Source organism: Ovis canadensis, chromosome 6, assembly GCF_042477335.2.
Source record: "Ovis canadensis isolate MfBH-ARS-UI-01 breed Bighorn chromosome 6, ARS-UI_OviCan_v2, whole genome shotgun sequence".
In the NCBI taxonomy this organism is placed as follows: domain Eukaryota; kingdom Metazoa; phylum Chordata; class Mammalia; order Artiodactyla; family Bovidae; genus Ovis; species Ovis canadensis.
Window position 1 is genome coordinate 35,764,887 of NC_091250.1, and position 26,683 is coordinate 35,791,569.

A 26,683-nucleotide genomic window follows, 5' to 3' on the forward strand; every position below is an offset into this window, starting at 1 on the left:
CACCTAATCAAGATGACACTTTACAAAGCAACTACTGTTGACAGAAACACTTTAGGAGCTACGACCTAAGTAGGGAGTCTGTCTGTTGACAGTATCTCCTAGAGATCTTTTGGGGAACTTGGGTAGATCGGTCTCCTAATTTTAGCTGTCATGAAATAGTAATCGGAGATGCTAAAAGAACTCAGGTACCCAAGAATGTGAACCTTGTTCTCAGCTGGAGTAGAAATATGTAAAACTTCTCATAGACCTAAGGAAAATTGAACTATAGGAAAAGAAAATGACATTTGTGGCAGACTGCTGGTTGTTCTCCAATTTCCCTGTTTTCCATAGTAGTATGGTTCCTAATTTTTATCTGGGCTTTTGATTATCGAGAAAAAGGACTGCTAATTTATAGTCTGTTATGGGCAGTCAACTAGGTGTTGCACAATGGGATGCAAATATGTGTGGTATATGCAGTATCTGGGATGTGTTGTTAAGGAAAGAGCACATCCTACTTTTTTTTTCTTCTTCTTTCTTGCTAGGTAGAATGAAGATATGATGCTTAGAGCTGCAGCAGTCATTTTGAACTACAAGGGTTACCTGAGGACTGGAGATGGCACACATCAGTGTAACAGGACAGAAATAATGTGGCTCCCTCATATAGGAGAGCCCTGTACCACTTACCTCCAGATACTGATGCTGATCAAAATCCTGACTATTGCCTGCTGCTGCTGCTGCTAAGTCACTTCAGTCATGTCCAACTGTGTGCGACCCCAGAGACAGCAGCCCACCAGACTCCCCCGTCCCTGGGATTCTCCAGGCAAGAACACTGGAGTGGGTTGTCATTTCCTTCTCCAATGCAGGAAAGTGAAAAGTGAAACTGAAGTCGCTCAGTCGTATCCGACTCTTAGCGACCCCATGGACTGCAGTCTACCAGGCTCCTGCGTCCATGGGGTTTTCCAGGCAAGAGTGCTGGAGTGGGGTGCCATTGCCTTCTCCGACTACTGCCTGGACAGATGTAAATACTATCTACTCTATTTAAGCTACATGCTGACTATAGAGTCACCTTAGTAGGATTTCTGCATTCAGATTTTTGTGAGTAAAAGCTTGTTTGTATCAGTTTTTAAACATCTTATTTTATCTTGTTAACATTAAGAGCCAGAAGATGTAGTTTGTAGCCGCAGAACAGAGAGTGGTTAACTAGTTAGAATTGAATCAGATCTGTACTTGTGAGTTAATTACTAGAAATTAATTAACATGATCTACATAAAAATGTTTGTCTTATCTTGAGGAGAGCCAGGATTTTAAGTTAGAATTATATTTTCCATGAATTTATGTATTAATTGTACTTAACATTCCATTTATTAGCTAATTTTTATATAGTAATTTAAGAGATTATTATTTTTAAATGGCTTCTCTTTTAATTAAAACAATTTCACTTAGTTTTTGCAAACATTGTAAGTGAATTTTTTGGCCTCTTGTAAAATTGTTTTCTCTTTTTGTTTTTAACAAGGTGTAGCTGATATACAATATTGTTTCAATATTATGTTTATGTTGAACATAAAATTACTAGTCTTCTTGTTTCACTTTTATAGACTAACTGAAGTATTTAATTTTCTTTAAAAGTTTTAATTTCTAATGGAAACGTATCTTATTTAATGTTCTCTTCTGGATTCTCATTCTGATTTATTATGGGAATTGACCTTTATATTCAATGAATTACTGATAACCTGGTGAGGGTGGAGGAAGGAACCCATTTGGACTGAGATGAAGGAAGAATATGAAAAAGAAGAGATGATACCTGTAGATGCTATTCCCATAAAATTTTCCGGAAAGCCAATAATTTCATACGCTCTTAAGCTTAGAATTTCATATGCTCATGGCAGAGGTTTGGTAGAGAAGGAGTTCCAGGAACAGTTTAACTCAACAACAAAGGAGCCATTATCTATGTAAGGTATGTTGGATGCTCCCTTCTTCAAAAGTACTAAATCTCAAATCTTAAGTGCTTGGCATGTAGCCAATCCAGTGTGCAGATCAGATGAAATGGGGAAAATGGTAAATTTACAAACATAGGGAGGAACAGTACCAGGTGCCACTGTAGGAAAGAAAATGTAAGAAAAAGGAATGATAAATCACCTCTGCTTGAATTAAGTAGGCAGGGCTTCATGGAGAAGGCATCTGAGGAAGTTACTGTTTGGGGCTCTGTAAGTTATGTCATACTGTTCATGGGGTTCTCAAGGCAAGAATACTGGAGTGGTTTGCCATTCCCTTCTCCAGTGGACCACATTCTGTCAGCCCTCTCCACCATGACCCGCCCGTCTTGGGTGGCCTCACGGGCATGGCTTAGTTTCATTGAGTTAGACAAGGCTGTGGTCCTAGTGTGATTAGATTGACTAGTTTTCTGTGATTATGGTTTCAGTGTGTCTGCCCTCTAATGCCCTCTTGCAACACCTACAGCCTTACTTGGGTTTCTCTTACCTTGGACGTGGGATATCTTTTCACGGCTACTCCCGTTAGAACTAGACATGGAACAACAGACTGGTTCCAAATAGGAAAAGGAATACGTCAAGGCTGTATATTGTCACCCTGCTTATTTAACTTCTATGCAGAGTACATCATGAGAAACACTGGGCTGGAAGAAGCACAAGCTGGAATCAAGATTGCTGGGAGAAATATCAATAACCTCAGATATGCAGATGACACCACCCTTATGGCAGAAAGTGAAGAGGAACTAAAAAGCCTGTTGATGAAAGTGAAAGTGGAGAGTGAAACAGTTGGCTTAAAGCTCAACATTCAGAAAATGAAGATCATGGCATCTGGTCCCATCACTTCATGGGAAACAGATGGGGAAACAGTGGAAACAGTGTCACACTTTATTTTTGGGGGCTCCAAAATCACTGCAGATGGTGATTGCAGCCATGAAATTAAAAGATGCTTACTCCTTGGAAGGAAAGTTATAACATATCCAAAGCAGAGACATTACTTTGCCAACAAAGGTCCTAGTTAAGGCTATGGTTTTTCCAGTGGTCATGTATGGATGTGAGAGTTGGACTGTGAAGAAAGCTGGGCACCGAAGAATTGATGCTTTTGAACTGTGGTGTTGGAGAAGACTCTTTAGAGTCCCTTGGACTGCAAGGAGATCCAACCAGTCCATTCTAAAGGAGATCAGCCCTGGGATTTCTTTGGAAGGAATGATGCTAAAGCTGAAACTCCAGTACTTTGGCCACCTCATGTGAAGAGTTGACTCATTGGAAAAGACTCTGATGCTGGGAGGGATTGAGGGCAGGAGGAGAAGGGGACAACCGAGGATGAGATGGCTGGATGGCATCACGGACCCGACGGATGTGAATCTGAGTGAACTCCGGGAGTTGGTGATGGACATGGAGGCCTGGTGTGCTGTGATTCATGGGGTTGCAAAGAGTCAGACGAGACTGAGCAACTGAACTGAAGTTATGTCAAGTCTTCATAAGGAGGCCTGATTATGTCTCACAGTGATGTTTTCATGTGCGTGCATGCCTGTCTCCAACATTGGACAGGATATAGAGGGTGCTTGGGACAGAACAATTAGTCAATATTAAGTCACTATGGCTGGGTGGTCACTAGTGGTAAAGAACCTGCCTACCAATATAGGAGATATAAGAGACATAGGTTCGATCCTTGTCGGGAAGATCCCCTGGAGAGGGAAACGGGAACCCACTCCAATACTCTTGCCTGGAAAATCCCATGGACAGAGTAGCCTGGTGGGCTACAGTCCATGGGGTCGCAAAAAGTTGGACAGGACTGAAGTGATTGAACTGAACTGAAGTGACTTGGCACACATGCATGATAAATATAGTAAATGCTGTCTGGATGAGTGAGTAAAAGAGTGAATGCATGTATACATTAATAAGTGGCAGTGAGCTCCTCAAGGGTGGTGGGCCTTGAACCTCGATTTCGCTGCGGGTACCCTTGTGCAATCCTGCCAGTTTGCCAGGCGCTCTAATTTCGAGGAGCAGTCTCCACCGCCAGCGTGGCGGGGGCGGGGTTCCAAACCTCCGCCTGGGAGTGCCCACTCCGGGCGGTAGGGGGCGCCGGCGCGCGGCCGGGCGGGTCCCCCGGCACCACCCGCGCGAAGCCGGACCAGTGTCTACGCCATGCGCGCGCTGCTGCCGCTGCTGCGCACCAGCTGGGCCTGGCCCGTGGGCGCCGCCGCCGCTGCCGCCGCCCGCCTGCCGCGGGGAGCGAGCGCAGGGCCCGGGCCGCGTCGGACCATGGCCCTGTACCGCACGGAGGAGCGCGGCCAGCCCCACTCTCCCGATTACCGCCTCTTTTTCAGTAAGTAGCTCGCGGGAGGCCCGCCGCGCGTCGCACCGGAGGTTGGGGATGGGAGCGTGGCCTCCATCCCTGCGTCCGGCGGGCACAGCGCGGTCGCCGCGCGGTCCAGGCCACGTTCCCGCACGCGGGGCCCCGCGCCGAGCCGCGGGAGCCGCCTGCGAAGGGAGCCAAGTCCGCAGTCACGGAGCGCAGGGACGCAGGGCGGCAGGCGGGGCCGCGCCGGGTCACCCTGAGCGGGGGCCGCCGTCACCTGCCTGGGCCCGCAGCCGTTAGCCCGGCCCCCGCCGGCGTTCCGGATTCAACTGTGGTGAACCGAGTTCCCGGGTCAGCCCGCCCTCCGGGTGGGCGTAACAAGGCTTTTCCGGCTAGGGCCGCTGGCGATTGGAGAGGCAGGCGGGACTCGGCGATGCTTGGTCCAGCTGTTCTTTTATGGGGCGGGGCTCTGATGAAGGCTCTCTCAGCAGCCTGAATTTATACTCGCGAGTTTGCACCTTGAATGTGATCCACGATCAAGGACCTCGTTTGTTCCAAAGTAACCCCTTCTTCTCCCCAAATTGAGCAAATCCAGAGGGCGAAGCGACTTAGGACCTTGACGTGGCCAGCTAAGATGGGAAAGACCCAGGTCTCCCTTAGTCTCTCTCTTTTTTTTTTTTGCACCTGTATGTTTCACTGTGGAGGTTAGCTATGATGTGAAGTAGCGAGGTTGGTTGAGTTGCTGTCATCCCTCACTGATCTGAGAGCCCCAAGGGGAATAGTACCTTTTTTTTTTGTAAAGTTGTCCTTGCCTTGCTGCTGCTGTTGCTGCTGCTGCTGCTGCTGCTGCTGCTGCTGCTGCTGCTGCTGCTGCTGCTGCTGCTGCTGCTAAGTCGCTTCAGTCGTGTACGACTCTGTGCGACCCCAGAGACGGCAGCCCATCAGGCTCCTCTGTCTCTGGGATTCTCCAGGCAAGAACACTGGAGTGGGTTGCAATTTCCTTCTCCAGTGCATGAAAGTGAAAAGTGAAAGTGAAGTCGCTCAGTCATGTCCAACTCCTAGCGACCCCATGGACTGTAGCCTACCAGGCTCCTCCGTCCATGGGATTTTCCAGGCAAGAGTACTGGAGTGGGGTGCCATTGCCTTCTCCGCGGCCTTGCCTTACCGTCCACCAATTAGGAATGCCAACTCTAGAGACTTTGGGTCTCAGCTCGAATCTGGATTCTTTAGCTCTTAACTATGTGATCCTGGACGAGTTTCCAAACTTGCTGAGCCTTGGTTTTTATCATATGTAAAGTAGGGCTGTAAGAATTACATGGCATAGTGTATTAGTCACAGCATCTAGAATATAAGTTATGTTGTTAATACTTGTGATCATTTTTGATACCTGTAATTTACAAAATGTTTACACGTTTCCTACTTGAGCCTAGGGTGGAGGTGTATTTTATAGGAGAGAAGACTCAATTTGCATAGTTTTGTGGTTACTGTCTTTGGGTTGGAGGATGCCCTGGAGCAGGAAATGGCAACCCACTCCAGTGTTCTTACCTGGAGAATCCCATGGACAGAGGAGCCTGGTGAACTACAGTCTATGGAATCACAAGGAGTCGGACACGACTGAGCAACTGAGCACCTGAGCACACAGGCATGTGGTCATAAGGCAGCTGATACTAAAATTCCCGTTTTCTTTAAACTTTTCTCCATATTCTTTTCCATCCTTATTTGGTCAAGGCTAATGAAGTAGAGCGGAGAAGGCAATGGCACCCCACTCCAGTACTCTCACCTGGAAAATCCCATGGGCGGAGGAGCCTGGTAGGCTACAGTCCATGGGGTCGCACAGAGTCGGACATGACTGAGCAACTTCACTTTCACTTTTCACTTTCATGCACTGGAGAAGGAAATGGCAACCCACTCCAGTGTTCTTGCCTGGAGAATCCTGTTTACAGAGGAGCCTGGTGGGCTGCCATCTATGTGGTCGCACAAAGTTGGACAGGACTGAAGCGACTTAGCAGCAGCAGCAATGAAGTAGAGAGGAACCATTAACAGGAAAACCCAAATTTCTGATGGATTGTTGCAGAACGTTACAACATGATGGTTTGAGGAATAGCTTTCCATAGTAACAGTGTTACAGATTGGCAGATTTCCAAGTAGATAGAAGCTGTCTAACTCCTAAAATGGTGAAAGTATTTTAGATTTGTTATAAATACAGTAATAAATTATGGAGTGTGTGCTGGACCTGTTAGATGTGGCACTGAGAAAATTTTAGTTATGGGCCCAAGAGAGTCATAATGTCAATATAATTAGTTAAGGAAAATATGAAAACACTAAAAAATATTTTATTTGAATGTTGGCTGAGAAAAAAACAGCCTTGAGGATCCTGGAGCATGCGGTGTAGCCTGCTGAGCATGGACTTTGGAATGGAGAGCCCTAAGCCCTGATTCTGGCTCTACAATAACTCGCCATGTGCTGTTGGCAGGCGGTGGCGTCATCTCCTACATGACCAGTGTCTGTAGCTGTGAAAGAAAGCAGTTGACCTCCCAGTGCTCTTCAAGGCCCTCCTTAGTGCCGGTATTCCCTGGAGGGGATGACTAAGAGATACTCCTAACATTATTTGTTAGGCATTTCTGAGGCTATATTGACCTCTTGCTGTGGTGTGGTTTTTTTTTAAGTGCTTTGTGTTTCAGACTCATGACTTTTCTATAGCTGGAATGCCACAAATAAAATATATTTTATGTAAATATAAAATATTATATTTATGTCTCATTCAGTTGAAATAACTGACAGAAAAGAAGAAAAACGATTTTACTGAGGTTGATGGGCAAAAATTAGAAGGAAGTAAAGTACTTTGGAAGAGAGGCCAGGTGGTGAGATAGCCATCGAGGATTGTTGGGTTGAACAATTCCTCAATTAAACGCCAGATGGCGTCGTTGACCCAGGACAGTTTACAGTTTGCTGGAAGGGGTAGGACAAAGTGAAATGAAGCCCCTTCGGTGTTAGGGGATATGCGGGAAACTGAGCAATTTACTCTTTATAAAGATAAATAAATTGGATATTTGTACTCTGGCAGTATCCATGAGCAGTAATATGGTGCAGTTCTCTCCCTTCAAAGAAGAGCATCAGTATACCACTTTTTTTGAAAAATGTTGTTTAGTATTGTTTAGCAGTGAAATCATTTCCCACATTTCCAAATATTTCCCAAGCCTCTGTAATACTAGTGAAGTTGGGAGGTTGGCTTTTTTGAATTTCATTTCTGTAAATGGTTCTCTTTACCACCATTCGGAAGAATTAGAATAAATGATAGATGCAGTACTTGGTTTTTCCCTTTTAATTGGTGTTAAGCCTTGTAGGAATAGTATTGAAGTGAGACAAGGTGATGGGGAAGAGCATCCTGGTGGTAATCATGAGGCCTCTTGGCCCTGTAATTTACTTTTTGTGGGGTCTTGTGTGAGTAATTGAACCTCTCACTACTTCATTTTATTGAACCATGGAAAGAGGAGATCGGAATCAGTCATTTTCCAAACTGCTTAGTTGAGCACAAGCATCCCATGGTGTGTTACTAGATTTTCTTTAAAGGAAGAGCTTCATGGTTTATTAAATTAGCAAACCGCTTCCCATTTTATTATGTTGGGGAGTGACCGTGTGCATATTAAAGTTCTTGGAAATTTTTATGTAACGTAACTTGTCCCAAACTTTTGAATCCCAAAGCCCCTGTTTCTCAGAACATTTGTTGACATTTTAGTAACTGTGGAGTTTCATAGAATTCTATTTGGGAAGCACTGAGTTCTAGATTAATAGTCAAAAGACTTGGGTTATAGAGGGGTGGGATGGGGAGGGAGACAGGAGGGAGGTTCAAGGGGGAGGGGAAGTATGTATACCTGTGGCCAGTTTATGTTGATTTATGGCAGAAGCCATCACAATATTATAAAATAATTATCCTCTAATTAAAATTTTTTTAAAATGGAAAAGAAAAATAGGTTGTAGGCTTGGCTTGACTACCTTGGGCAGCACTTGATTTCCTTTAGCTCAGTTTCTCCGTCTGTAAAATGGGAATAGCACTGATGATTTTATAGAATTGCTGTGGCAGCTAAACGATACCATATTTGTAAAGATTATTAGTGTCTCATGCGTGGTACATGGTTAATGTTTAATATGTATTATTTCTTTTTCCCTTTTGACTTTAAGACACTAGACCAAAATTCTTGTTAGATTTTATAAAGGATGAGAACGGTGGGATATGGATAGAATTGGATACTTTGACTGTGTCCCAATTTATTAATTCCAAGTCTCAGAAGTTTTAATGGGTACTGATGACCTGCAATCTTTTGAATTAGTTGTGAAATCATAATGAAGTAACACTCGTTCATATAGGACTAGAGACATAACGTTGTATGCCAGTATTCATTTGGTAGTCTGCATGTGTTTCTTTCATTCATAACATATAATTCATTATTTAAAATTTTTTAAGTTTTCTGAAAGGATGAGAAGAAACTATGCTTTTCATAATTTGGATTTTTGTTACTGTGGGATAGGTGACTGGTTCACTTAGAGAAGTAATGCCATAGATAATTCCAGTTGCTTTTATTTAGCATGAGAATGAATCATGCAATTTTTAAACAATAAATTTGTTTTATCATTTATAGTAAGCATATGTTTATGTTGAAATTATTGTATGTTTTCTTTAAGTACATCATTTGAATAGTAGGAGCAATCTGCCATTGAATGTACCACACATCTGGACTGAATAAAAGTTACAGTGAGCACTACACAAAAGGTGTGTTTTGAGCCTTAAATATACGAGTTCTTATGACCTTTTTTTTTTTAAATTTTGCCTATCATAGAACTTGAATTGACATAATAGAACATAATGGTTGTTTTGTGGATAGAGAAACATTAACTGTATTTATTTGGTTTTTGTCACGGCTACAGCTTCCAGTAAGAATGTCTATAAATGGTTTTAGTAATCACATGTGATAGTATGTTGGTACTTGGCCTACATGTAGCTATTTGATGTATATCATGCATATAATCAGATACAGGTTTTGCAGTCCATTTGGTTTTCTCACTTGGTGATTTAAGTGAACTTTCATTCTGAAACAACTTGCTATTCTAAGAGAAAAACATGTAGATAACTTACAAAATGATAGAATGAAATCTCATTTCAGTCCAGCTGAAGGTAAAATTTTGACATTGTTTGGCAACATCTAATATATTTCCAGTAGTCATGTATGGATGTGAGAGTTGGACTGTGAAGAAAGCTGAGCGCCGAAGAATTGATGCTTTTGTACTGTGGTGTTGGAGAAGACTCTCGAGAGTCCCTGGGACTGCAAGGAGATCCAGCCAGCCCATCCCAAAGGAGATCAGTTCTGAGTGTTCATTGGAAGGACTGATGTTGAAGCTGAAACTCCAATACTTTGGCCACCTGATGCAAAGAGTTGACTCATTGGAAAATACCCTGATGCTGGGAAGGATTGGGGGCAGGAGGAGAAGGGGACGACAGAGCTTGAGATGGTCGGCATCACCGACTCGATGGACATGTGTTTGAGTGACCTCCAGGAGTTGGTGACGGACAGGAAGGCCTGGCGTGCTGCGATTCATGGGGTCACAAAGAGTCAGACACGACTGCGCTACTAAACTGAACTGAACTGAACATATGTTGATGGGCCTGATAGAATTTGTTAGCTAATGCCTAGTAGGTATGTAGTCTGATTTTTGACAAAGTGAAATACCACAGTAAGGTGGTGGGGGTGACTCCCATTTTTTTTCCTCTCTCCTCATAAATATCCAAAAATGATAGTAGGCACATAAAAAAAGATAACCCTGAAACGACAGATAAGAAGGAGCCATTAGAGCTGGTGATTTCAGAATATTTATAAAGGAAGAAAAGCACATGGAGGTGTGGTTATTGGTGAAGAGGCACAGAGGAAGTCCCAACTTAAGTCTGTGTGCTGAGGGTCTGTAGTTTCAGAGGAAGCTGAGCTGCTTTGCAGAACCTCAGGGTCTGAGGACATGTTGATATATGGGAGAGAGGGTGAGAGAGAGAGACGTGAAGCTTGACACAGGAGGAGCCGTTTAAGTTGTATTATGGAGTGGCAGGCACATGGGTGTTTCCTGTGCAGGCCCGGGGCTTAGGCCATGGACTGGTTCCTTCCCCAGAAGCTGAAGGACGTGTTTGGAGATCGGCAGGACAGCCTGATGGCGTTGCTGTCCCTCTGACTCAGGGATGTGCCATTATCACAGCTGGCTTCTTAAGCACACATCTTCGCAGGAAGCTGGCCCTTTGCCCAGCCTCTCCCACACACCCCAGCCTTTCCTAGTCTTTTATTCTTAACTATAGACCAGCTTGTCAGGGGTCACCTTCAGACAGGTTTTCCTCACTGCTACTGTTATCTACCAAACTGCTTTGTCGAAAGGTGACCTTCATGTGGCAAATTTAATAATCAACTGAAAATTCTCCTCCCAGGTGAATTCTCAACAGTATTTTCACAGTCTAACCCTCTTTCTGCCTTGAAAAATTTTTTTTCCCCTCCTGGGACAACACTTTCTTTTATCTTCTTTTGATAGCTTCTCCATCAGCAGTTCCCTTTGCTGGATTCTCTGATCTGAACTCTGACCTTTGACATGGCCCAGGACTCAGTACTTTGCACATGTATCTATCTTTTCTCTCTCTAGAGCACGGGTTGGCAAGCCCTTTCTGAAAAGGGCCAAATAGTAAATAGTTTGGGTTTTGCAAGACTGGTGGTCCCTCACAAACTACTTAACTCTGTGTTGTGGGGCAAAAGCAACCAGCGAGTAAAGGTATGGGTATGGCTGTGTTCCAGCAAAAGGCTGTTTATAAAAGTAAGGACAGCCCTTGTGCTGGATTTGGCCTGTGGGCCAGAGTTTCTGTTGCTGCTTCTGCTGTAGATGATCCCTGCCTCCCAGATTTGTAATGTTAGCCCTAGTCTCTTCCTGAGCTCAAGATTTACGCATGCGGTAAATGTACTGTGTATTTCTACTGAAATGTCCGAGAAGTTAACCTGAAGTTAATGTGTCCCCCACCCCTACCCAACTATTTCTGCCTTCACACCTGGGAAACATTGTTTTGGCCACTCTTACCCTATATCTAGTTACTAGTCTGTCCCTTCATTCCAGCTTTTGAAATGTATCCAGAAGACAGTTACCTGTCTCCGCTCCCACCCGTGCTCCTGTATCCACGTCACCAACATCTTTCACTTGACCGATAGCAGGGGCCTCCTGGTTCTTCACCCTGCTCCACCACTGTCCTCTGAAGCCTGCTTTCCACCAGAAGTCATGGGATGTAAGTCTGATCATGCCAGGTTCTGCTCTTACTGTTGCAAGGTCCTGTGTGACCGGATCCTGGGCTTCGTCACTGAAGGCTTTGCTTGCCTCTCTTCCTTCTGGTCATCATGCTCCAGCCATCCTGGCCTCCTGGTCTCTCCAGCTGCCCTGCGTTTTCTCGCTTCCGCACCTCTGCACTTGCTCCGCATATGCAGCGTTCCTCCTTAGACGTCTGCTTGAACCTCTTCCTCGCTTCATTCCGCTGCCCTGGCATTTCCATATAAAATATTATCTCCTTCCGCTATTCTTTTCTTGCCCTGTACCTGATCAAGTTAAAAGTATATTCATTGCTTCTATGCACCAACCCCTGACCACAATATAAACTCCACAAAAGCAAGGAATTTGAATATCTAGTACCTAAAACAGTGCTTAGTATACTGTATGTGTTCAGTAAGTATTTACTGAATGAATGATTTTAAGAAAACCTTGTAAACTAAATGGGAGAAAGAAAAGAGAACTAGAATTTTTCAGAGTCACACAGATATCCACTGAGATTTCAGAAGCGATTGCACCCATTAAGAAGGAAGAGGAGGCTATGAAGAAAAGGCAGTCAAAGAATAAGAGCTTTTGGAGATTAAAATCTGATTAAGACACAAAAGTCCATAGAAGGGGTAGTGGGTAAATTGGTGTTCTGTTATTTTAAGCCATCAAGTGTGTGATAATTTGTTACAGCAGTCCTAGAAAGCTGATACAGAGAAGTTAGAACATAAGGTAAAGAAATCTACCAGAAAGTAGAACAAATGTCAAAGAGACAGCAGGAAGAAAAAAAAAAAAAAAGGTAGAAGAGACATAGAGATTTACTCTAGGAAGTCTTAAGATTTGGATACTATGAGTTCCAGAAGGAAACGACAGACAAAGTGAAGAATTTTCAAAGGAATAGTGAAAGAGATCTAAGAATTTAAGTACCCAAGTGCTCTGAGTCCCTGACTCTTTACTGTGAAAACTCAGAAAACAGAGGCTTTTATAAAGACCCTGAGAGTCCCTGGGGTTGGGAGGAGGGGAAGTGGGGAGAACAGGCCACCTGCAGAGCACCGAGAACAAACTAGTACCTGACTACGAGCAGCCCTTAAACCCAGACTGGAGTAACGCTTCCAAAATTCTGAGATCATTTTCCTTCTAGAATTTAGCCTGGCAACCATTAATCCAGGGTGTAGGCTGAATCAAGACATTTCAGGCATTTAAGGACTTTGGAGACTTACCTCCCATGCCTCCTCTCTTACACTACACAAGTTAGGAATATGCTCTTGCAAAAACAGGTAAAACAAACAAAGCTGAAGGCATGGAATCCAGAAAACAGATCTAAGCTGGAAACCAACAAAGCAGAGTCTCAAGGTGCCAAGAAAGCATCCAGTCCAGATTGCAGCAGAAAGTATGATTTCCAAAGGGAGCTATTTGGTTAGAGAATTCCATCATTTCTGTGGAAGCTGTGAGACATTTGAATAATTGATAGGTATGATTATGACTGGCTAAGGAAGGAAGAAAATTAGAAACACAACTCAAAATAGAAGTTGAACAGAAAAGGAAATTATCTGTTAAGATTCTACTTGGCCAAAAATCAACATCTAGCAATGCTTCTTAAACTTGCCTGACTCGTATGCTTACTAATAATTTAAATACCCAGATTTCTCTCCTTATGATTCTGATTAACTAGGTATGAGATCTGCTTAACAAGCAATCGAGGCTTTTCTGATCTTTAGGAAATACACTAACAGGAAAAGCATGGAAAACTCAATAGGATTATAGAACATTTTATCAGCTTTGAAGTGAAAAAATGTAAGTGCAGAAGATAAAAAATTAGGAAAAAGAATGAAGAAAGGGAAAAAGCCTGTTAGTTGAGTCGAGAAATACTGTTTATGTCTTGATGAAGCAAGGAGTAAAGCTGTAAAGTATTGGCCAATAGAGAATTTAAAGGGATTAGATTGCAGTCAGATGAACTAATCTTACCTTTTAGAGCTGAAATCTGTAGATAATATTCTAATATTATAAATTAAAAACTATATGAATATATTACAGTATCTGAAGAAGTAAATTGGCAACAACTTGGTTATAATTCTAAAGAAACAACCAGTCTGAGCTGTAGATAATGAAGTTCTAACCTAAGATTCAGTTCAGTTCAGTCACTCAGTCCTGTCCGACTTTTTGTGACCCCATGAATTGCAGCACGCCAGGCCTCCCCGTCTATCACCAACTCCCGGAGCTCACTCAGACTCACGTCCATTGAGTCAGTGATGCCATCCAGCCATCTCATCCTCTGTCGTCCCCTTCTCCTCGTGCCCCCAAGATTATCACTGCTTTATTCTCAGGCTCTAAGAAAGGGCTGTTTCTGATGTGTGCTTCAGTTCTGTCTTTAAAAGGTGGCGTACGCTGCCACAGTGCTTGCTGCTTGTACCAAGTCTGTCCATGGCTCATAGGTATAGTATGGATTACCCCATTCATTTTAGACAGGATCAGAGAGAAGGCAATGGCACCCCACTCCAGTACTCTTGCCTGGAAAATCCCATGGATGGAGGAGTCTGGTAGGCTGCAGTCCATGGGGTCGCTAGGAGTCGGACATGACTGAAGTGACTTAGCATGCATGCATTCATTGGAGGAGGAAATGGCAACCCACTCCAGTATTCTTGCCTGGAGAATCCCAGGGACGGGGGAGCCTGGTGGGCTGCCATCTATGGGGTCGCACAGAGTTGGACACAAGTGAAGTGACTTAGCAGCAGCAGCAGGATAGATAGCACAGGTTTCTCTATCTAGAAGTGGAGTGGTCCTATGAAATTATCCATCAGCTGAAATGTTTTAAAGAAGCAATACCTTAGGAGACCTCTTGCTAACGAATGCACAAGATAAATGGAGAGAAAGCACAGGGGCTCACGGACGTAGTTGAGAGCTCTGGCAACTTGCTGCTGGGATGCTGAGTTAGTTCCCAGGAAAGGAGCTTGCCTGGCCACACTCTCACTGCTCAGGGCTGCTTGATGCCTCCATTAACAGCTGCTGAAAACACACTGAATGCTGCTTTCATTTCTTTTTTTTTTTCGTAAAAGTTAAAATCCTCTTTGGATTTTTGTTGTTGTTGTTAGCAAAAACAGGCACTAATATAGGTCTTTTATAAAAGTGAAGTGGCTTAAACCAAACTTTTGAAAAACGGGGTACCAGAACCTATCTTTAAACCCACCTTTAGAGAATCTTAATGCGTTTAAGAATCTTAATGCATTTAATGTTGCTTAGAACTCAACATTCAGAAATCTAAGATCATGGCCTCCAGTTGCATCACTTCATGGCAAAGAGATGGGGGAAAATGGAAACAGTGAGACTTTATTTTCTTGGGCTCCAGAGTCACTGCAGATGGTGACTGCAGCCATGAAATTAAGATGCTTGCTCCTTGGAAGAAAAGCAATGACCAACCTAGACAGCATATTAAAAAGCAGAGGCATTAGTTTGCCAACAAAGGTCCATCTAGTCAAAGCTACTGGTTTTTCCAGTAGTCATGTATGGATGTGAGAGTTGGACTTTAAAGAAAGCTGAGTGCAGAAGAATTGATGCTGTTGAATTTGGTGTTGGAGAAGACTCTTGAAGAGTCCCTTGGACTGCAAGGAGATCCAACCAGTCTATCCTAAAGGAAATCAGTCCTCAATGTTCATTGGAAGGGCTGATGCTGAAGCTGAAACTCCAGTACTTTGGCCACCTGATGTGAAGAACTGACTTGATTGAAAAGACCTTGATGATTGAGAGATTGAAGGCTGGAGAAGAAGGGGACAACAGAGGATGAAATGATAGGATGGCATCACTGACTCAATGGACATGAGTTTGAGTAGACTCTGGGAGTTGGTGATTGACAGGGAAGCCTGGTGTTCTGCAGTCCATGGCGTCACAAGAGTTGGACACGACTGAGCGACTGAACTGAACTGAATGCGATTAAGTGAAGCCTAGTATCATACTTAGAGTACTGACTCTAGAACACTTCGATGGATTCTTATCCTTTCTTTGTATGTTAGGTCAGTGATTAGCTCTCTGATTGTGCCAAGAGGACTTCTTTGTCTTTGAGTTTATAGGATGATGCTGATCCTGATAGTGTGTAGTGCGCACTAACTTAGCTGTAGGCATTGATCACATTTTGGCACTTTTGTATTATGACATCTAGTACATTGCCTTTTGCATACTAAATTGTATATTACTTAATTAAAGGAAATTGAGAAAATAAGTGTCAGAGAAATCGAGTGACTTCATCAAACTCAGCAACTACAAGGCAGACTCTTGCCCTCTGTATTCATTGCTCCTGTACAAATTTATTAGTATTTTGCCCATCAAAGCATTATAATTATCAAGAGATCTAAGGCCCTATTTTATTTTCCCAGACGTTTTTCTTTTTTTTTTTTCTTTATTATTATGTTTTTATTTAAACTATTTCATGACCCAAATGGCTTCTAGTAGGTTTGGTTATCTGAGTCAAACCATTCATTTACTTTTATATTCTTTTTGCCTTCCAGAATGGCAATTAGAAAATTATTTTAATGTATGTATTGGCACTGCCTTAGTGTTTGAATATATTTAGACCCCAGTTTGAAGTGACAGATGTCAAAGAACACTTCTCACAGATCTTTAGCTTTTAATGATCACAGTCTAGTCCTATTTTCCCTCATACTTGAGTAGCACATGCTTCTCTTACATCTTAATATTTGTTGAGACTTGTCCCCAGTTAACAAGAGCTTTAGGGAAACTTCACACCAAGTCAGTGTGCTAGAGGTATCGTTTAGTCTTAATTCCAGGTAGCCCAGCTATTCTGTCGAGTTTCCTATACTTCATTAAGTTTAATAACAAACTTTCCTGGCTTGCAGAACTTCCTGAAATCTTAGAGCTGTGGTGATTGTTAATTTCCATCAGTGATAGGTTGCAATAGCAACCTAGTAATATGCTAATCTTTCTTTTGTTCAGAATTCTACCTTATCTTTATGACTTAGTAGAAAAAAGAACCACAGATGGGTGATTGTTGTTTGCAGTAAGTGCTCCTATTTATACCTTAAAAGTACTAGAGTTTTCTAAACTGCCTTCTTTTTTGTGTGAAGAGTTCTGAGCTTTAGTAGAGATACAGACTCTTTTAAACACCATCACAGTGACGGTACAGAATAGTCTATCACCCCCCTAGATTTTCTCCCGGCTCCTCTTTTAAGTCAACTCCACCCTCTCCCCTCAACCTCTGGCAACCTCTGGTCTGGTTTTTATCCCTATAGTTTTGCCTTTTCCAGAATGTTATCTTAGTGGAGTTGTTTGAATCTAGCTTCTTTCACTTAGCACAATTGCATTATAGATTTTTTTCATTTTCTTTTGTGTATCAATAGTTCATTTTTTATTATGGACTAATGGCTGCTGCTGCTGCTGGACTATTGAGTAAAATGCCATTGTGTGGGTTTAGTAGTTTGTTTATCCGTTTACCAGTTGGATATTTGAGTTGTCTCCAGTTTTTGTGATTATTGAGTAAAGCCAGTATAAACATACACTGAGAAGTTTTTGTTTGAGCATAAGTTTTCATTTTTCCTAGTTAAGTACTTAATAGTAGAATTTCTGGATCATACGTTTATAAGAAGCTGTCAAACTATTTTCCAAAGTTGCTGTACTGTGTTCAATTCCCCACCACTACATTTCGTTTTAATAGAAAATATGTAAATGTGACCCGCTTAAGTAACTTTGTTATTTATAGAAAAGTAAATAATCTTGCAGCAAACTGATAATCTTGTTTTCTGTTCTTTTTTAAAAAAAATTTTATTGAAGGATAATTGCTTTATAGAATTTTGTTGTTTTCTGTCAAACCTCAATATGCATCAGCCATAGGTATTGTTTTCTGTTCTTTGTGTTGCTCATAGATGTCTTTAAAATCAGGCAGAGAATTTAAGATTTGAAGTGGTATGTGAAAGAGAAGTTTGTTTTTAAGGTGCATCCTTTTTAACTGATGAAAAAGAGCTTTATAGATCTTCAGTTCAGTTCAGGGAGAGTTTCATATCCTTTGCCACTTGTGTGCTTTTTCTTTATCATAGTTTGTGCTTCGGGTCATACGTAAGTCACTTTGTTGCTGGGGTGGGAAAGGGTAAATTATATTAGTAATTGTACAGAAAAATGAAGTAGTAATAGAGATATTTGCTCAGCACGTATTAACTGAATGCCTACTAAGTGCTGGGAACTTTTCTGGGTTCTGAGGATCCAGTAGAGAGCCTAATAGAACAAACAGAAACACAACAACAAAAGGTCTTCTTTCTTCAGAAAATTTAGTGATAAGTGGTAAGGAAAACCCACAGAGCATGAGAAGCGGAAATAAAATTTTGGTGGAGTGTAGGCCATTGTTAAGTTATATATTTCTAATTTTATTGGGCTGAAGCCATTGTTTGTATTTGTTCATTTGTTTAAATTTTATTTTGGAATAATTTTAGATTGGACAAGGTTGCAGCAATTGTACAGAATTTCAGTGTATCTTACCATGTTCCCTAACATTAACATCTTTCATTACCACTGTGCATTTGTCAAAGCTAAGAAACTGACATTGATACATATTATTAACTATTTGCACATTTTATTTGGGTGTCACTGGTTTTTCCACTAATGTCATTTTTCTGTCCCAAGATCCAATTCAGGGCACCACATTCCTCTCAGACACTGTATTTCCTTAGTTTCCTCTGATCTGACGACTTCTCAGTCATTCCTTTCGTAAGTTTCTTTCTTGATGACCTTGAGACTTCTGAAGAGTATTGGTTAGGTATTTTGTAGCAAGTCCCTCAGTTTGGGTGTGTCCAATATCTTTTTCGTGATGAGACTGGAATTATGGGTTTGGGGGAAGAACATGGCAGAAGTGAAGTACCTTTATCTCGGCATATCAGGCAGGGGATCCATGCTATGAACACGACTTGTCCGCTGGTGGTATTAACCTTGATCGCTTGGTTAAGGATACTGATTGTCCGGTTTCTCCACGGAAATGTCTTTCCCCTTCCACACTCTGTTCTTTGGAAGCAAGTCTCTAAGTCTAGTCCACACTTGGGGAATAGGGTAAGCTTTATTTTTTGTGGGGGGAAAACATCTACATATATTGTTTAGGATTTTTCTGAAGGAAGATTAGTTTCTTCTGTCATTTTTATTTATTTATACAATCATTTATTTGTATTACTGTGGATCATGTATATTTATTGTATCCTTTGGATTGTAATGCATTACAGGCATACCTCACTTGGTTGTACTTTGAAGATACTGAACGTTTTACAAATAGTTTTGTGGCAGACTGTGTCGTGCAAGGCTGTTAGTGCCAGTTTCACAGAAGCTTTTACTCACTTGGTGTCTCTATGTCACATTTTGATAGTTCTCGAAATATTTAAAACTTCCATTATGATAATATTTGCTGTGGTGATATGTGATTATGATCTTTGGCATTACCAGTACGATTCATTGAAGGCTCAGGTGATGGTTAGCTATTTTCTTTTTTTTTAGCAATAAAGTATTTTTTAAAATGTATAAATTGCGTTTTTAGATATAATGCTATTGCACACTTAATAGACTAAATATAGTGTAAACATAACTTTTATCTACATTAGGAAACCAAAAGTTTGTGTGACTTTCCTCACTGCGTGCGATATTCGCCTTACAAACAGTGGTCTGGAACCAAGCCCGGAGTGTCTCCAAGGCGTGCCCGTAACCATTATTTACCTTGTTGCTCAACTTGCTCCAGCTTTGGCCTTTGGGAGCTCTTTCAGGTCGGCTCCTTTCCCCTTTGACGTGCCTGTGAGTGAGTGATCGTCGCTCAGTCGTGTCTGACTCTTTGCAACCCCATGGACTATAGCCTGCCAGGCTCCTTTGCCCATGGAATTCTCTAGACAAGAATACTGGAGCGGGTTGCCATTTCCTTCTCCATTGACATACCCATAATTTTTTTTTTTTGAGCACTTGGTCACTTTCTGGTACTCCAGGATATTCCAAGCTCATCTTGTATTTTCTTTGCCCCAGGCGTAGAATAAGCCCTAAGAAACCCTAGTTCTTTTCACTGGAGAATGGTATTTAGAAACCAAGATTTGGGTGTTCTGTATACTCATTGCTACTGGAGTGTTAGCCAGTCCTCACTTTATTTATTAAAATATTTTTAAAGTCTAAATTTGAAAATTATACCAAAGAAGTAGCAGGCCAGAAGTAGTGCATACCTTGACTTTGGAAATTACAAAGTGAGAATTTCCTATGGCTATATTAAGCCCAGCTTTTGGAAACACACATTCCAATAAAAGTATACATTCATATTTTATTTAAATAACATGTACTTTTAAAGATATTTTACATATATATTTCAGTACACAATGAGGATGAAATAGTTTCGGCTATTCAAGTTTGTTTTTGTTTTAAGCTTACCTTAATATTAGCATCCTTACCACTGAGTGAAACAAATGACTTGTTTCTTTTATTTTGGTAGGACTTTTAATCCTTTGTTTCATGTGGGTTGTCGGTAGAAATGAGGAATTATGTTGTTAGGTTTCTCTTGGGAAAATTGACATCAGTTTTAACCCAGTTCACCTATACATGAGCCTCTTTTTGAAAGTAAGATTTTTTTCATATTTGGAGTTGTAGTCTAATTTAGACTTTTTACTTTGGAAATTTAAGCCACAGGGGTAAGTGAATGGTTTCAACAGCCCAGATATAGTTGACTTGGTGTGTACAGCAGTCCCCCTTATTTGTGGTTTTGCTTTTCAGGATTGAGTGTTGAGTTACGTGCACTGTGCTCTGAGCAGCACGATGAAGTCTGCTGCTGTCCTGCTTTGTCCCTCTCCTGGGCATGAGTCATTCCTTTGTTCATCCTTAGTAGGTAGATGTCTTGGTTGTCAGACCAACTGCCCAGACAGAGCTTGTGTTCAGGTCACCCTTATTTTACTTAGTAATGGTTCCAAAGCATAATGATGCTGGCAATTTGAATATTCTTCTCCTGTGCCTAACTTGTAAATTAAACTTTATCATATGTAGATGTGTATAGAAAAACAAAACAAAACAAAACCTATGTGAGGTTTGCTACTATCAACATTTTCAGGCATCCACTGGGGTCTTGGAAGGCATCCCCCAAAGATAAGGGAGGGCTATCATTTTTCTCTTTGGTCATCAGACGAGCAAGTTTTAAAAGTTGAATTAAACCTTAAATTGGGAGTTAAAGTTAATTTTGAAAAAACGTTAACAGCTTGTTCAAAATTTAAAAGTGGGTAAGAGTATGATTGCTCTAAAGAATAAGCTAGTTCATTGCTTTAATTCTGTGTTTTTGTTTGCTTTCCTTTGCAGAGAATGTAGCTGGTCACTACATTTCCCCCTTTCATGATATTCCTCTGAAGGTGGACTCTGAAGAGGTATTGTTTTAACTTGTTTGGGGCATGAAAATATATACTTCTAGTATCACCAAAAGATGCTTTTTGGAAGCATTTCAAAAAGAAATGTTTTGGTTGGTGGCAGAGAAGGGCAGAGGACAATTAGCATCAATTATCTTTGTAACAGGACTATAAGCCCTCTTCATTAATTAGAATTTGGATAAGAAAGGGTTTCTTCCAGGAGGACTTGGGAAGAAAGAAGTGTTAGTAGTCTATGAGGCTTAGAATTTGGTAGCAAATAAAAATTTAAGGTTAAGAATTTGGAAGGTTAACAAGAGGCTTATTTTTAATAAGAGTAGTAGTGGTATTAGTAATAATAAGATAGTAATATTTGCAGATTATCTTCTGTTTGCTAGCCACCATGTCAACATATGCCATTTTATTTAATCCTTATAAATTGCTATTATCATCTCCAAGGACACTGGAGCTGAAGCGTCCTTGACTTGGACACTTTGTCTAAGGTCACATAGCTGGTGAGTGGCAGAACAAGGATTTGATTTAGCATTTCTGACCACAGAGTTCATGCTCTTTAACCACTCTACGAGATCAATGCTAGAAAGATACAGTTGGAAAAATGGCAGTCTTTGAATAGCTATTCTTTTAGAACCTAGAATTACTTGAGAGGTGGGAGAGTAGAAGGGATGTAAGTCACGTTGGAGGGAAATCTGCTGAAGATGGAGCTAAGAGGAGCTCAGAATTTGGAGCATTCCTAGGGCTCTCCTGACTAATTGGCGAGATGGCATCATTGGTAGTGGACGTTAGTAGTCACCACAACCTTGGCAGTTCTTTCAGTAAGATCCGAGTAGTTAACTGGCTTATTTCACTGTCACGTTTTTCAGTGACCAGAACTACATTCCAGGATGAGATTCCGTGGGGCTGGTTAGTGCGGTTGGGTTTTCCAGAACCATGGTGGGATCAGTGTGGCGTAGAGGCCAGGGAAAAAGTGGGAAGCTGCTGCAGCTGCAAGTCTGGTTTGACCTTTCCAGGGTTACCTCAGGGGCCGACTCTCAGGTGTCACAGTAAGGCTATGGCACATGGGAATAGGATGAGTGCTACCTCCCAGGTCTTCACAGGCTTGGACTGTCCGTAACAATGATAATGGAGGGCAGTGAGAGCTGAGAGTTACCGAGTGCCCCTCGTGCTTAGCCAGGCACTGAGCTCAGAGCTTGACTTGCATTATTTCAGTATGTCCAGGGCTACTGCTACCGTTTTTATTTTGCTGATGAGGTGAAGTGCCTTGCCCATGGTCACAAACCTAGTCTGTTGTGGAGATGAGATTTGAACATAGATGCTGTAACTCCACAGACTGTAATTTTTTTTTTTTTTTTTAGCGTTTCTTCAGGTTTTATTTTAAATAATAGCAGGTGTAAAGTCAAGAAGACAATAGGCAATGGTGACTTGATCCAGTAAGCAAAAGGAAAGGTATTTTATTCTAAACAATTATTTACAAACACATTTAAAACTATAGTCATTTCCTATAATGTCTATAAAATTTTCCATAAATAATTATCCCAGAGACATCCAAGGAAGAGGACGTTCAGCAGCATCCTCTACAAAGTCTGTATCTTAGCTGCTCTTGTGTAATCCTTCTATCTCACTACTTCTGAGTAATATTCAGCTACAGGACAAGGAGTCATGTAATCTGGAGAGAGAAAGGAACCGGTGAGAGAACATAAAGAACTCTACAGTACTGTGTGTGTCTCTGAGTGTGTGTGTGTGTGTGTGTGTGTGTGTGTGTGTGTGTGTGTCCATGTCTTGTTTTGGCCAGTGAGCCGTCCAACCTAGGTATCTCACATCTCCCAACCACTCTCTTTGATTTTGGCTTACAGAGGGTGTGTTCCTTCATTATTTGTTAATTAATTTATTCATTCGGTAAACAGTTATTGCATGGTTACTATGAGTCAGACAGTATTCTGAGCACTAGAGTTGCAGTGGTGAATAAGGTGAATATAGTTCCTTCTCAGCCAGAGGAGACTAACAACCTGAAAATAAACAAGACAATCAAATACTGTAAGGTGCTAGAAAACTAGCAGAGAGTAGCGAAGAGTGACTAGTAGGTGCTGCTTAGCGGGGAGTGGTGTACTGTGACAGAGTCTCTGTGCCTCATAGCAGTAGCAGTGATAACAGTATTATATGGAGGAACTGTGTAGTAGGTCGGGGTGTAAGAGGAACAAAGAATGGGCTTTCTACATCCCGCTGAGTAATAATACTCTGCCTTAGGAGGATGGATTTGGGGGAACATGAGCTTTGGGCTTATGAAAAATTGATAACGGCAGAACAAAGTGTAACAGGTTGTGCGAATGAATTCTGGGCCTGTGGAGATTGGTACACGCAGTGGCTGTGTAAACAGGCTTCCCTTGTTCCCAGACAGAATGATTAGAGAACTCTTGCACCTTATACTTTGGGTGGTGGTATTTTAGGAAAAGAAATTACGTATCAGGGCTGACTTGGAATAATTGTTTTTCTGTTTGTTTCCTTCATTAGCTGTTTTGGTGTGTAAAAGTTACATATAACGTGTGAGCATTTGTGAATGGTGTAATTTTTCTCCCCAACCCGCCGCACAATGCTCTTTTAATTTAAAAGTGCTTGATGGAGACTTGGTAATCACACCTTGGTGGAAATCACAGGCAGGAGGCGCAGCTGAGTACTTTCATGGCTTGTTAGGCACACTCCCTGGAGTTTCATTTCAACAATGAAATGACTGTTTTAAGCATGATTACTGGAAACTGCCAGTCTTTCCTTAAAGACTGAACCGAGCCTTTGCTTATTTTGTAAAAACTGGGAAAATATACTTGAAGGAGATTTAGCTTTTCTAATAATTTGTTTTGTGGAGCACTTTGATGCTCATGCACTGGGGGTGTAAATGCTGAGAGAAAACTGCACTGGGCATTTGGTGGATTCTCTGTTGAATCAGGTTTCTGGAAACCTCTGGTGCAATGTTTATATGATAGGCATATTTTTATTGCTGTACGGTCAATACAGCTGTATTTGTTCATGAAATATTAGATTTAAAAATAGCATCTTTTAAAAATTGAAGTGTAGTTCATTTATGTGATTCAGGTATATAGCAAAGTGATTCAGTTTTGTATATATATATGTATACATATTCCTTTCAGGTTCTTTACCATTATAGGTTATTATAAGATATTGAACATAGTTCCCTGTGCTATACAGCAAGTAGGTCCTTGCTGTTTATCTGTTTTATATCCAGTAGTGTGTATCTATTAATCCCAAATTCCCAATTCATCCCCCCCGCCTTCCCCTTTGTTAGTCATGTTTGTTTTCTATGTGAGTCTATTACTATTTCTGTTTTTATAAATAAGTTCTTCTGTATTTTTTTTTAGATTTCACATATAAATGACAGTTTATAATATTTGTCTTTGTCTCTCATACTTCACTTAGCATGTTAATCTCTGTTTCTATCCATGTTGCTGCAAATGGCATTATTTCGTTCTTTTTAATAACTAATATTCTATTATATGTATATAAAAAATCTTCTTTATCCATTCATCCGTCAGTGAACGTTGATTGCTTCCATGTCTTGGCTATTATAAATAGTGCTGCTGTGAGCACTGGGGTCCAAGTATCTTTTCAAATTAGAGTTTGTGTCTTTCCGGAATATATGCCCAGGAATGGGATTCCTGGATCACTGGTAGCTCTTTTAAGGGATCTCCATGTTGTTCAGAACAGCTGCACCAGTTCCCATTCCCACCGGTACTGTCAGAGGGACCCCTTTTCTCCACACCCTCTCCAGCATTTATTATTTATAGGCTTTCTTATGATGGCCATTCTGACCAGTGTGAGATGGTACCTCACTGTGTTTTTGTATTGCATTTCTCTAATAACCATCTTTTCTTTTATAGGAAAATGGCATTCCTACAAAAAGAGCACGAAATGATGAATATGAGGTATATCTAAAGGTTTTTATTTGTGTGTATCACTTATATTGTCTTTAAAAGACCTTGATGGTAGTCTGCATTTGTAAAGTGATGCTGAATTATTTTCCCTTGCAGAACTTATGAAAGCATCCTGATGTTTTTCTTCTAGTCTCTCTTTAAGGCAGCTAGGGACGATATTACCATTTTACTTTATTCCCTTATGGTAAAATATATATAACATGAGATTTACCGTATTACTTATTGTACACTTTTTAAGTGTACAGTTCGGCGACATTTAATTCTTTACCATGTTATACAGCCATTACCACTATCCATCTCCAGAACTTTTTCATTTTTTCAAACTGAAGCTCTGGACCCAGTAAGCAATAGCTCTCCACTCCACGTAGCCCTTGGTAACCCCTGTGCTACTTTCTATTTATGATTCTGACTATTCTAGGATCCAGGAATATATGCTATATTCCACCTATTTGCTAAAATAAATGCATTCTAAATCCATCTTTCAAATATATGACTGTCAAACTTAATTGTTTTTGACTTAGGACCAGAACATTTGACTGATGTCTGTCTTCCCGTTTCTTTCTGTTGATGCCTTTTTATCTTGCTGATTCCAGGAAACATTCCCTGCCTCTTCCTTAGCCTTCTCTTCCCTTCCTAACCTTATTGCCCTCTAGTCTCGTCTGGCTGAAACTTTTGACCCCAGCCTTTGAATGCCTCCAAGCATTGCTGTGGGGCTGTTTAATTCCTATCAGCTTTTCCTGCCCCTCCATCTTGTATTTTACTAAACTCATGTTTGTCCCAATGGTCCTAAACCATCTGCACTGGAACTGCTTAGGGCACTTGTTAATATTTCAGATTCCTGGTCCATCCCATATCTACTAAGTTCATGCGGGCTGGGCAGTCTTCACATCTAACAGGTGTTCTCTGCTCAGTCGCTCAGTTGTGTCTGACTCTCTGTGACCCCTGGACTATAGCCCTCTAGGCTCCTCTGTCCATGGGATTTCTGAGGCAAAAATACTGGAGTGGGTTTCCATTTCTTTCTCCAGGCACTCTTTCAGACTTAGAAATCGAACTTCTGTCTCTTGCATCTCCTGCATTGGCTAGTGGATTCTTTACCACTGTGCCACCTGGAAAGCCCAAAACAAGTGTTCCAGGGCATCCTATACACTCTGAAGTTTAAGAATCATTGCTCTACTTAATGGACAAATAGACATTCAGGGGCTCAAGTCTTTATAGGTTCCTAGAGACTTTGAGTGTTAACCTGAAAACAGTTGTTTCAGTGGGAAAAATGTTTACTGAGTATATATAGTAGTAGTGCCTAGTCAGTCAGTTGTGTCGGAATCTATCTGACCCCGTGGACTGTAGCCGGCGAGGCTCCTCTGTCCATGGGATTCTCCAGGCAAGAATGCTGGAGTGGGTTACCATCCCTCCTCCAAGGGATCTTCCCAGCCCAGGTATCGGACCCAGGTCTCCCGCATTGCAGGCAGATTCTTTACTGTCTGAGCCACCAGGGAAACCAACTTAAAATTTAATTTTTAGAACATAGTTTGTGTGTTGGTGACTACCTGATTTTTGATTTGAGATTTTTTTTTTTTAATTCTTTTCTATTTTCCCCACCCGTCAGGCTGTAGTAACTACTTTCCTACTCTCTTTCTATGAATTTGGCTTTTTAAAAGTTTTCAGATTCTACCTGTAAGTGGTGCCATGCGGTATTTGTCTTTTTATGTCTGACTTCTTTTACGGAGCATAATGCCTTCCAGGTTCACCCATCCTGTCACCAAGGGCAAGATGTCCTTTCTCATGCTTGGATACTATTCCCTTGTATATATAAAA

The 26,683-nt window shown here is 41.3% G+C and overlaps 1 protein-coding gene across 10 annotated transcripts in view; it reads left to right on the forward strand.

Moving 5' to 3' along the window:
• The first annotated feature begins 3,990 nt into the window (after window positions 1–3,990).
• The window catches only part of PPA2 (inorganic pyrophosphatase 2), a 117,632-nt gene continuing 94,939 nt past the window's right edge, over window positions 3,991–26,683 (forward strand). For 3 of the 10 annotated variants that reach the window (XR_011257654.1, XM_069593573.1, XM_069593571.1), the window contains exons 1-3: window positions 4,045–4,293; window positions 20,872–20,936; window positions 24,818–24,862. Coding sequence is in view for 7 of the 10 variants with exons in the window: in XM_069593573.1 (XP_069449674.1) it covers window positions 4,113–4,293; window positions 20,872–20,936; window positions 24,818–24,862 (291 nt within the window). In the remaining 3 variants the exon portion in view is untranslated. Of the gene's footprint in view, window positions 4,294–20,871; window positions 20,937–24,817; window positions 24,863–26,683 lie in introns of all 10 variants that reach the window. The other 7 variants (XR_011257656.1, XM_069593575.1, XM_069593574.1 and 4 more) reach the window with 5 other exon arrangements.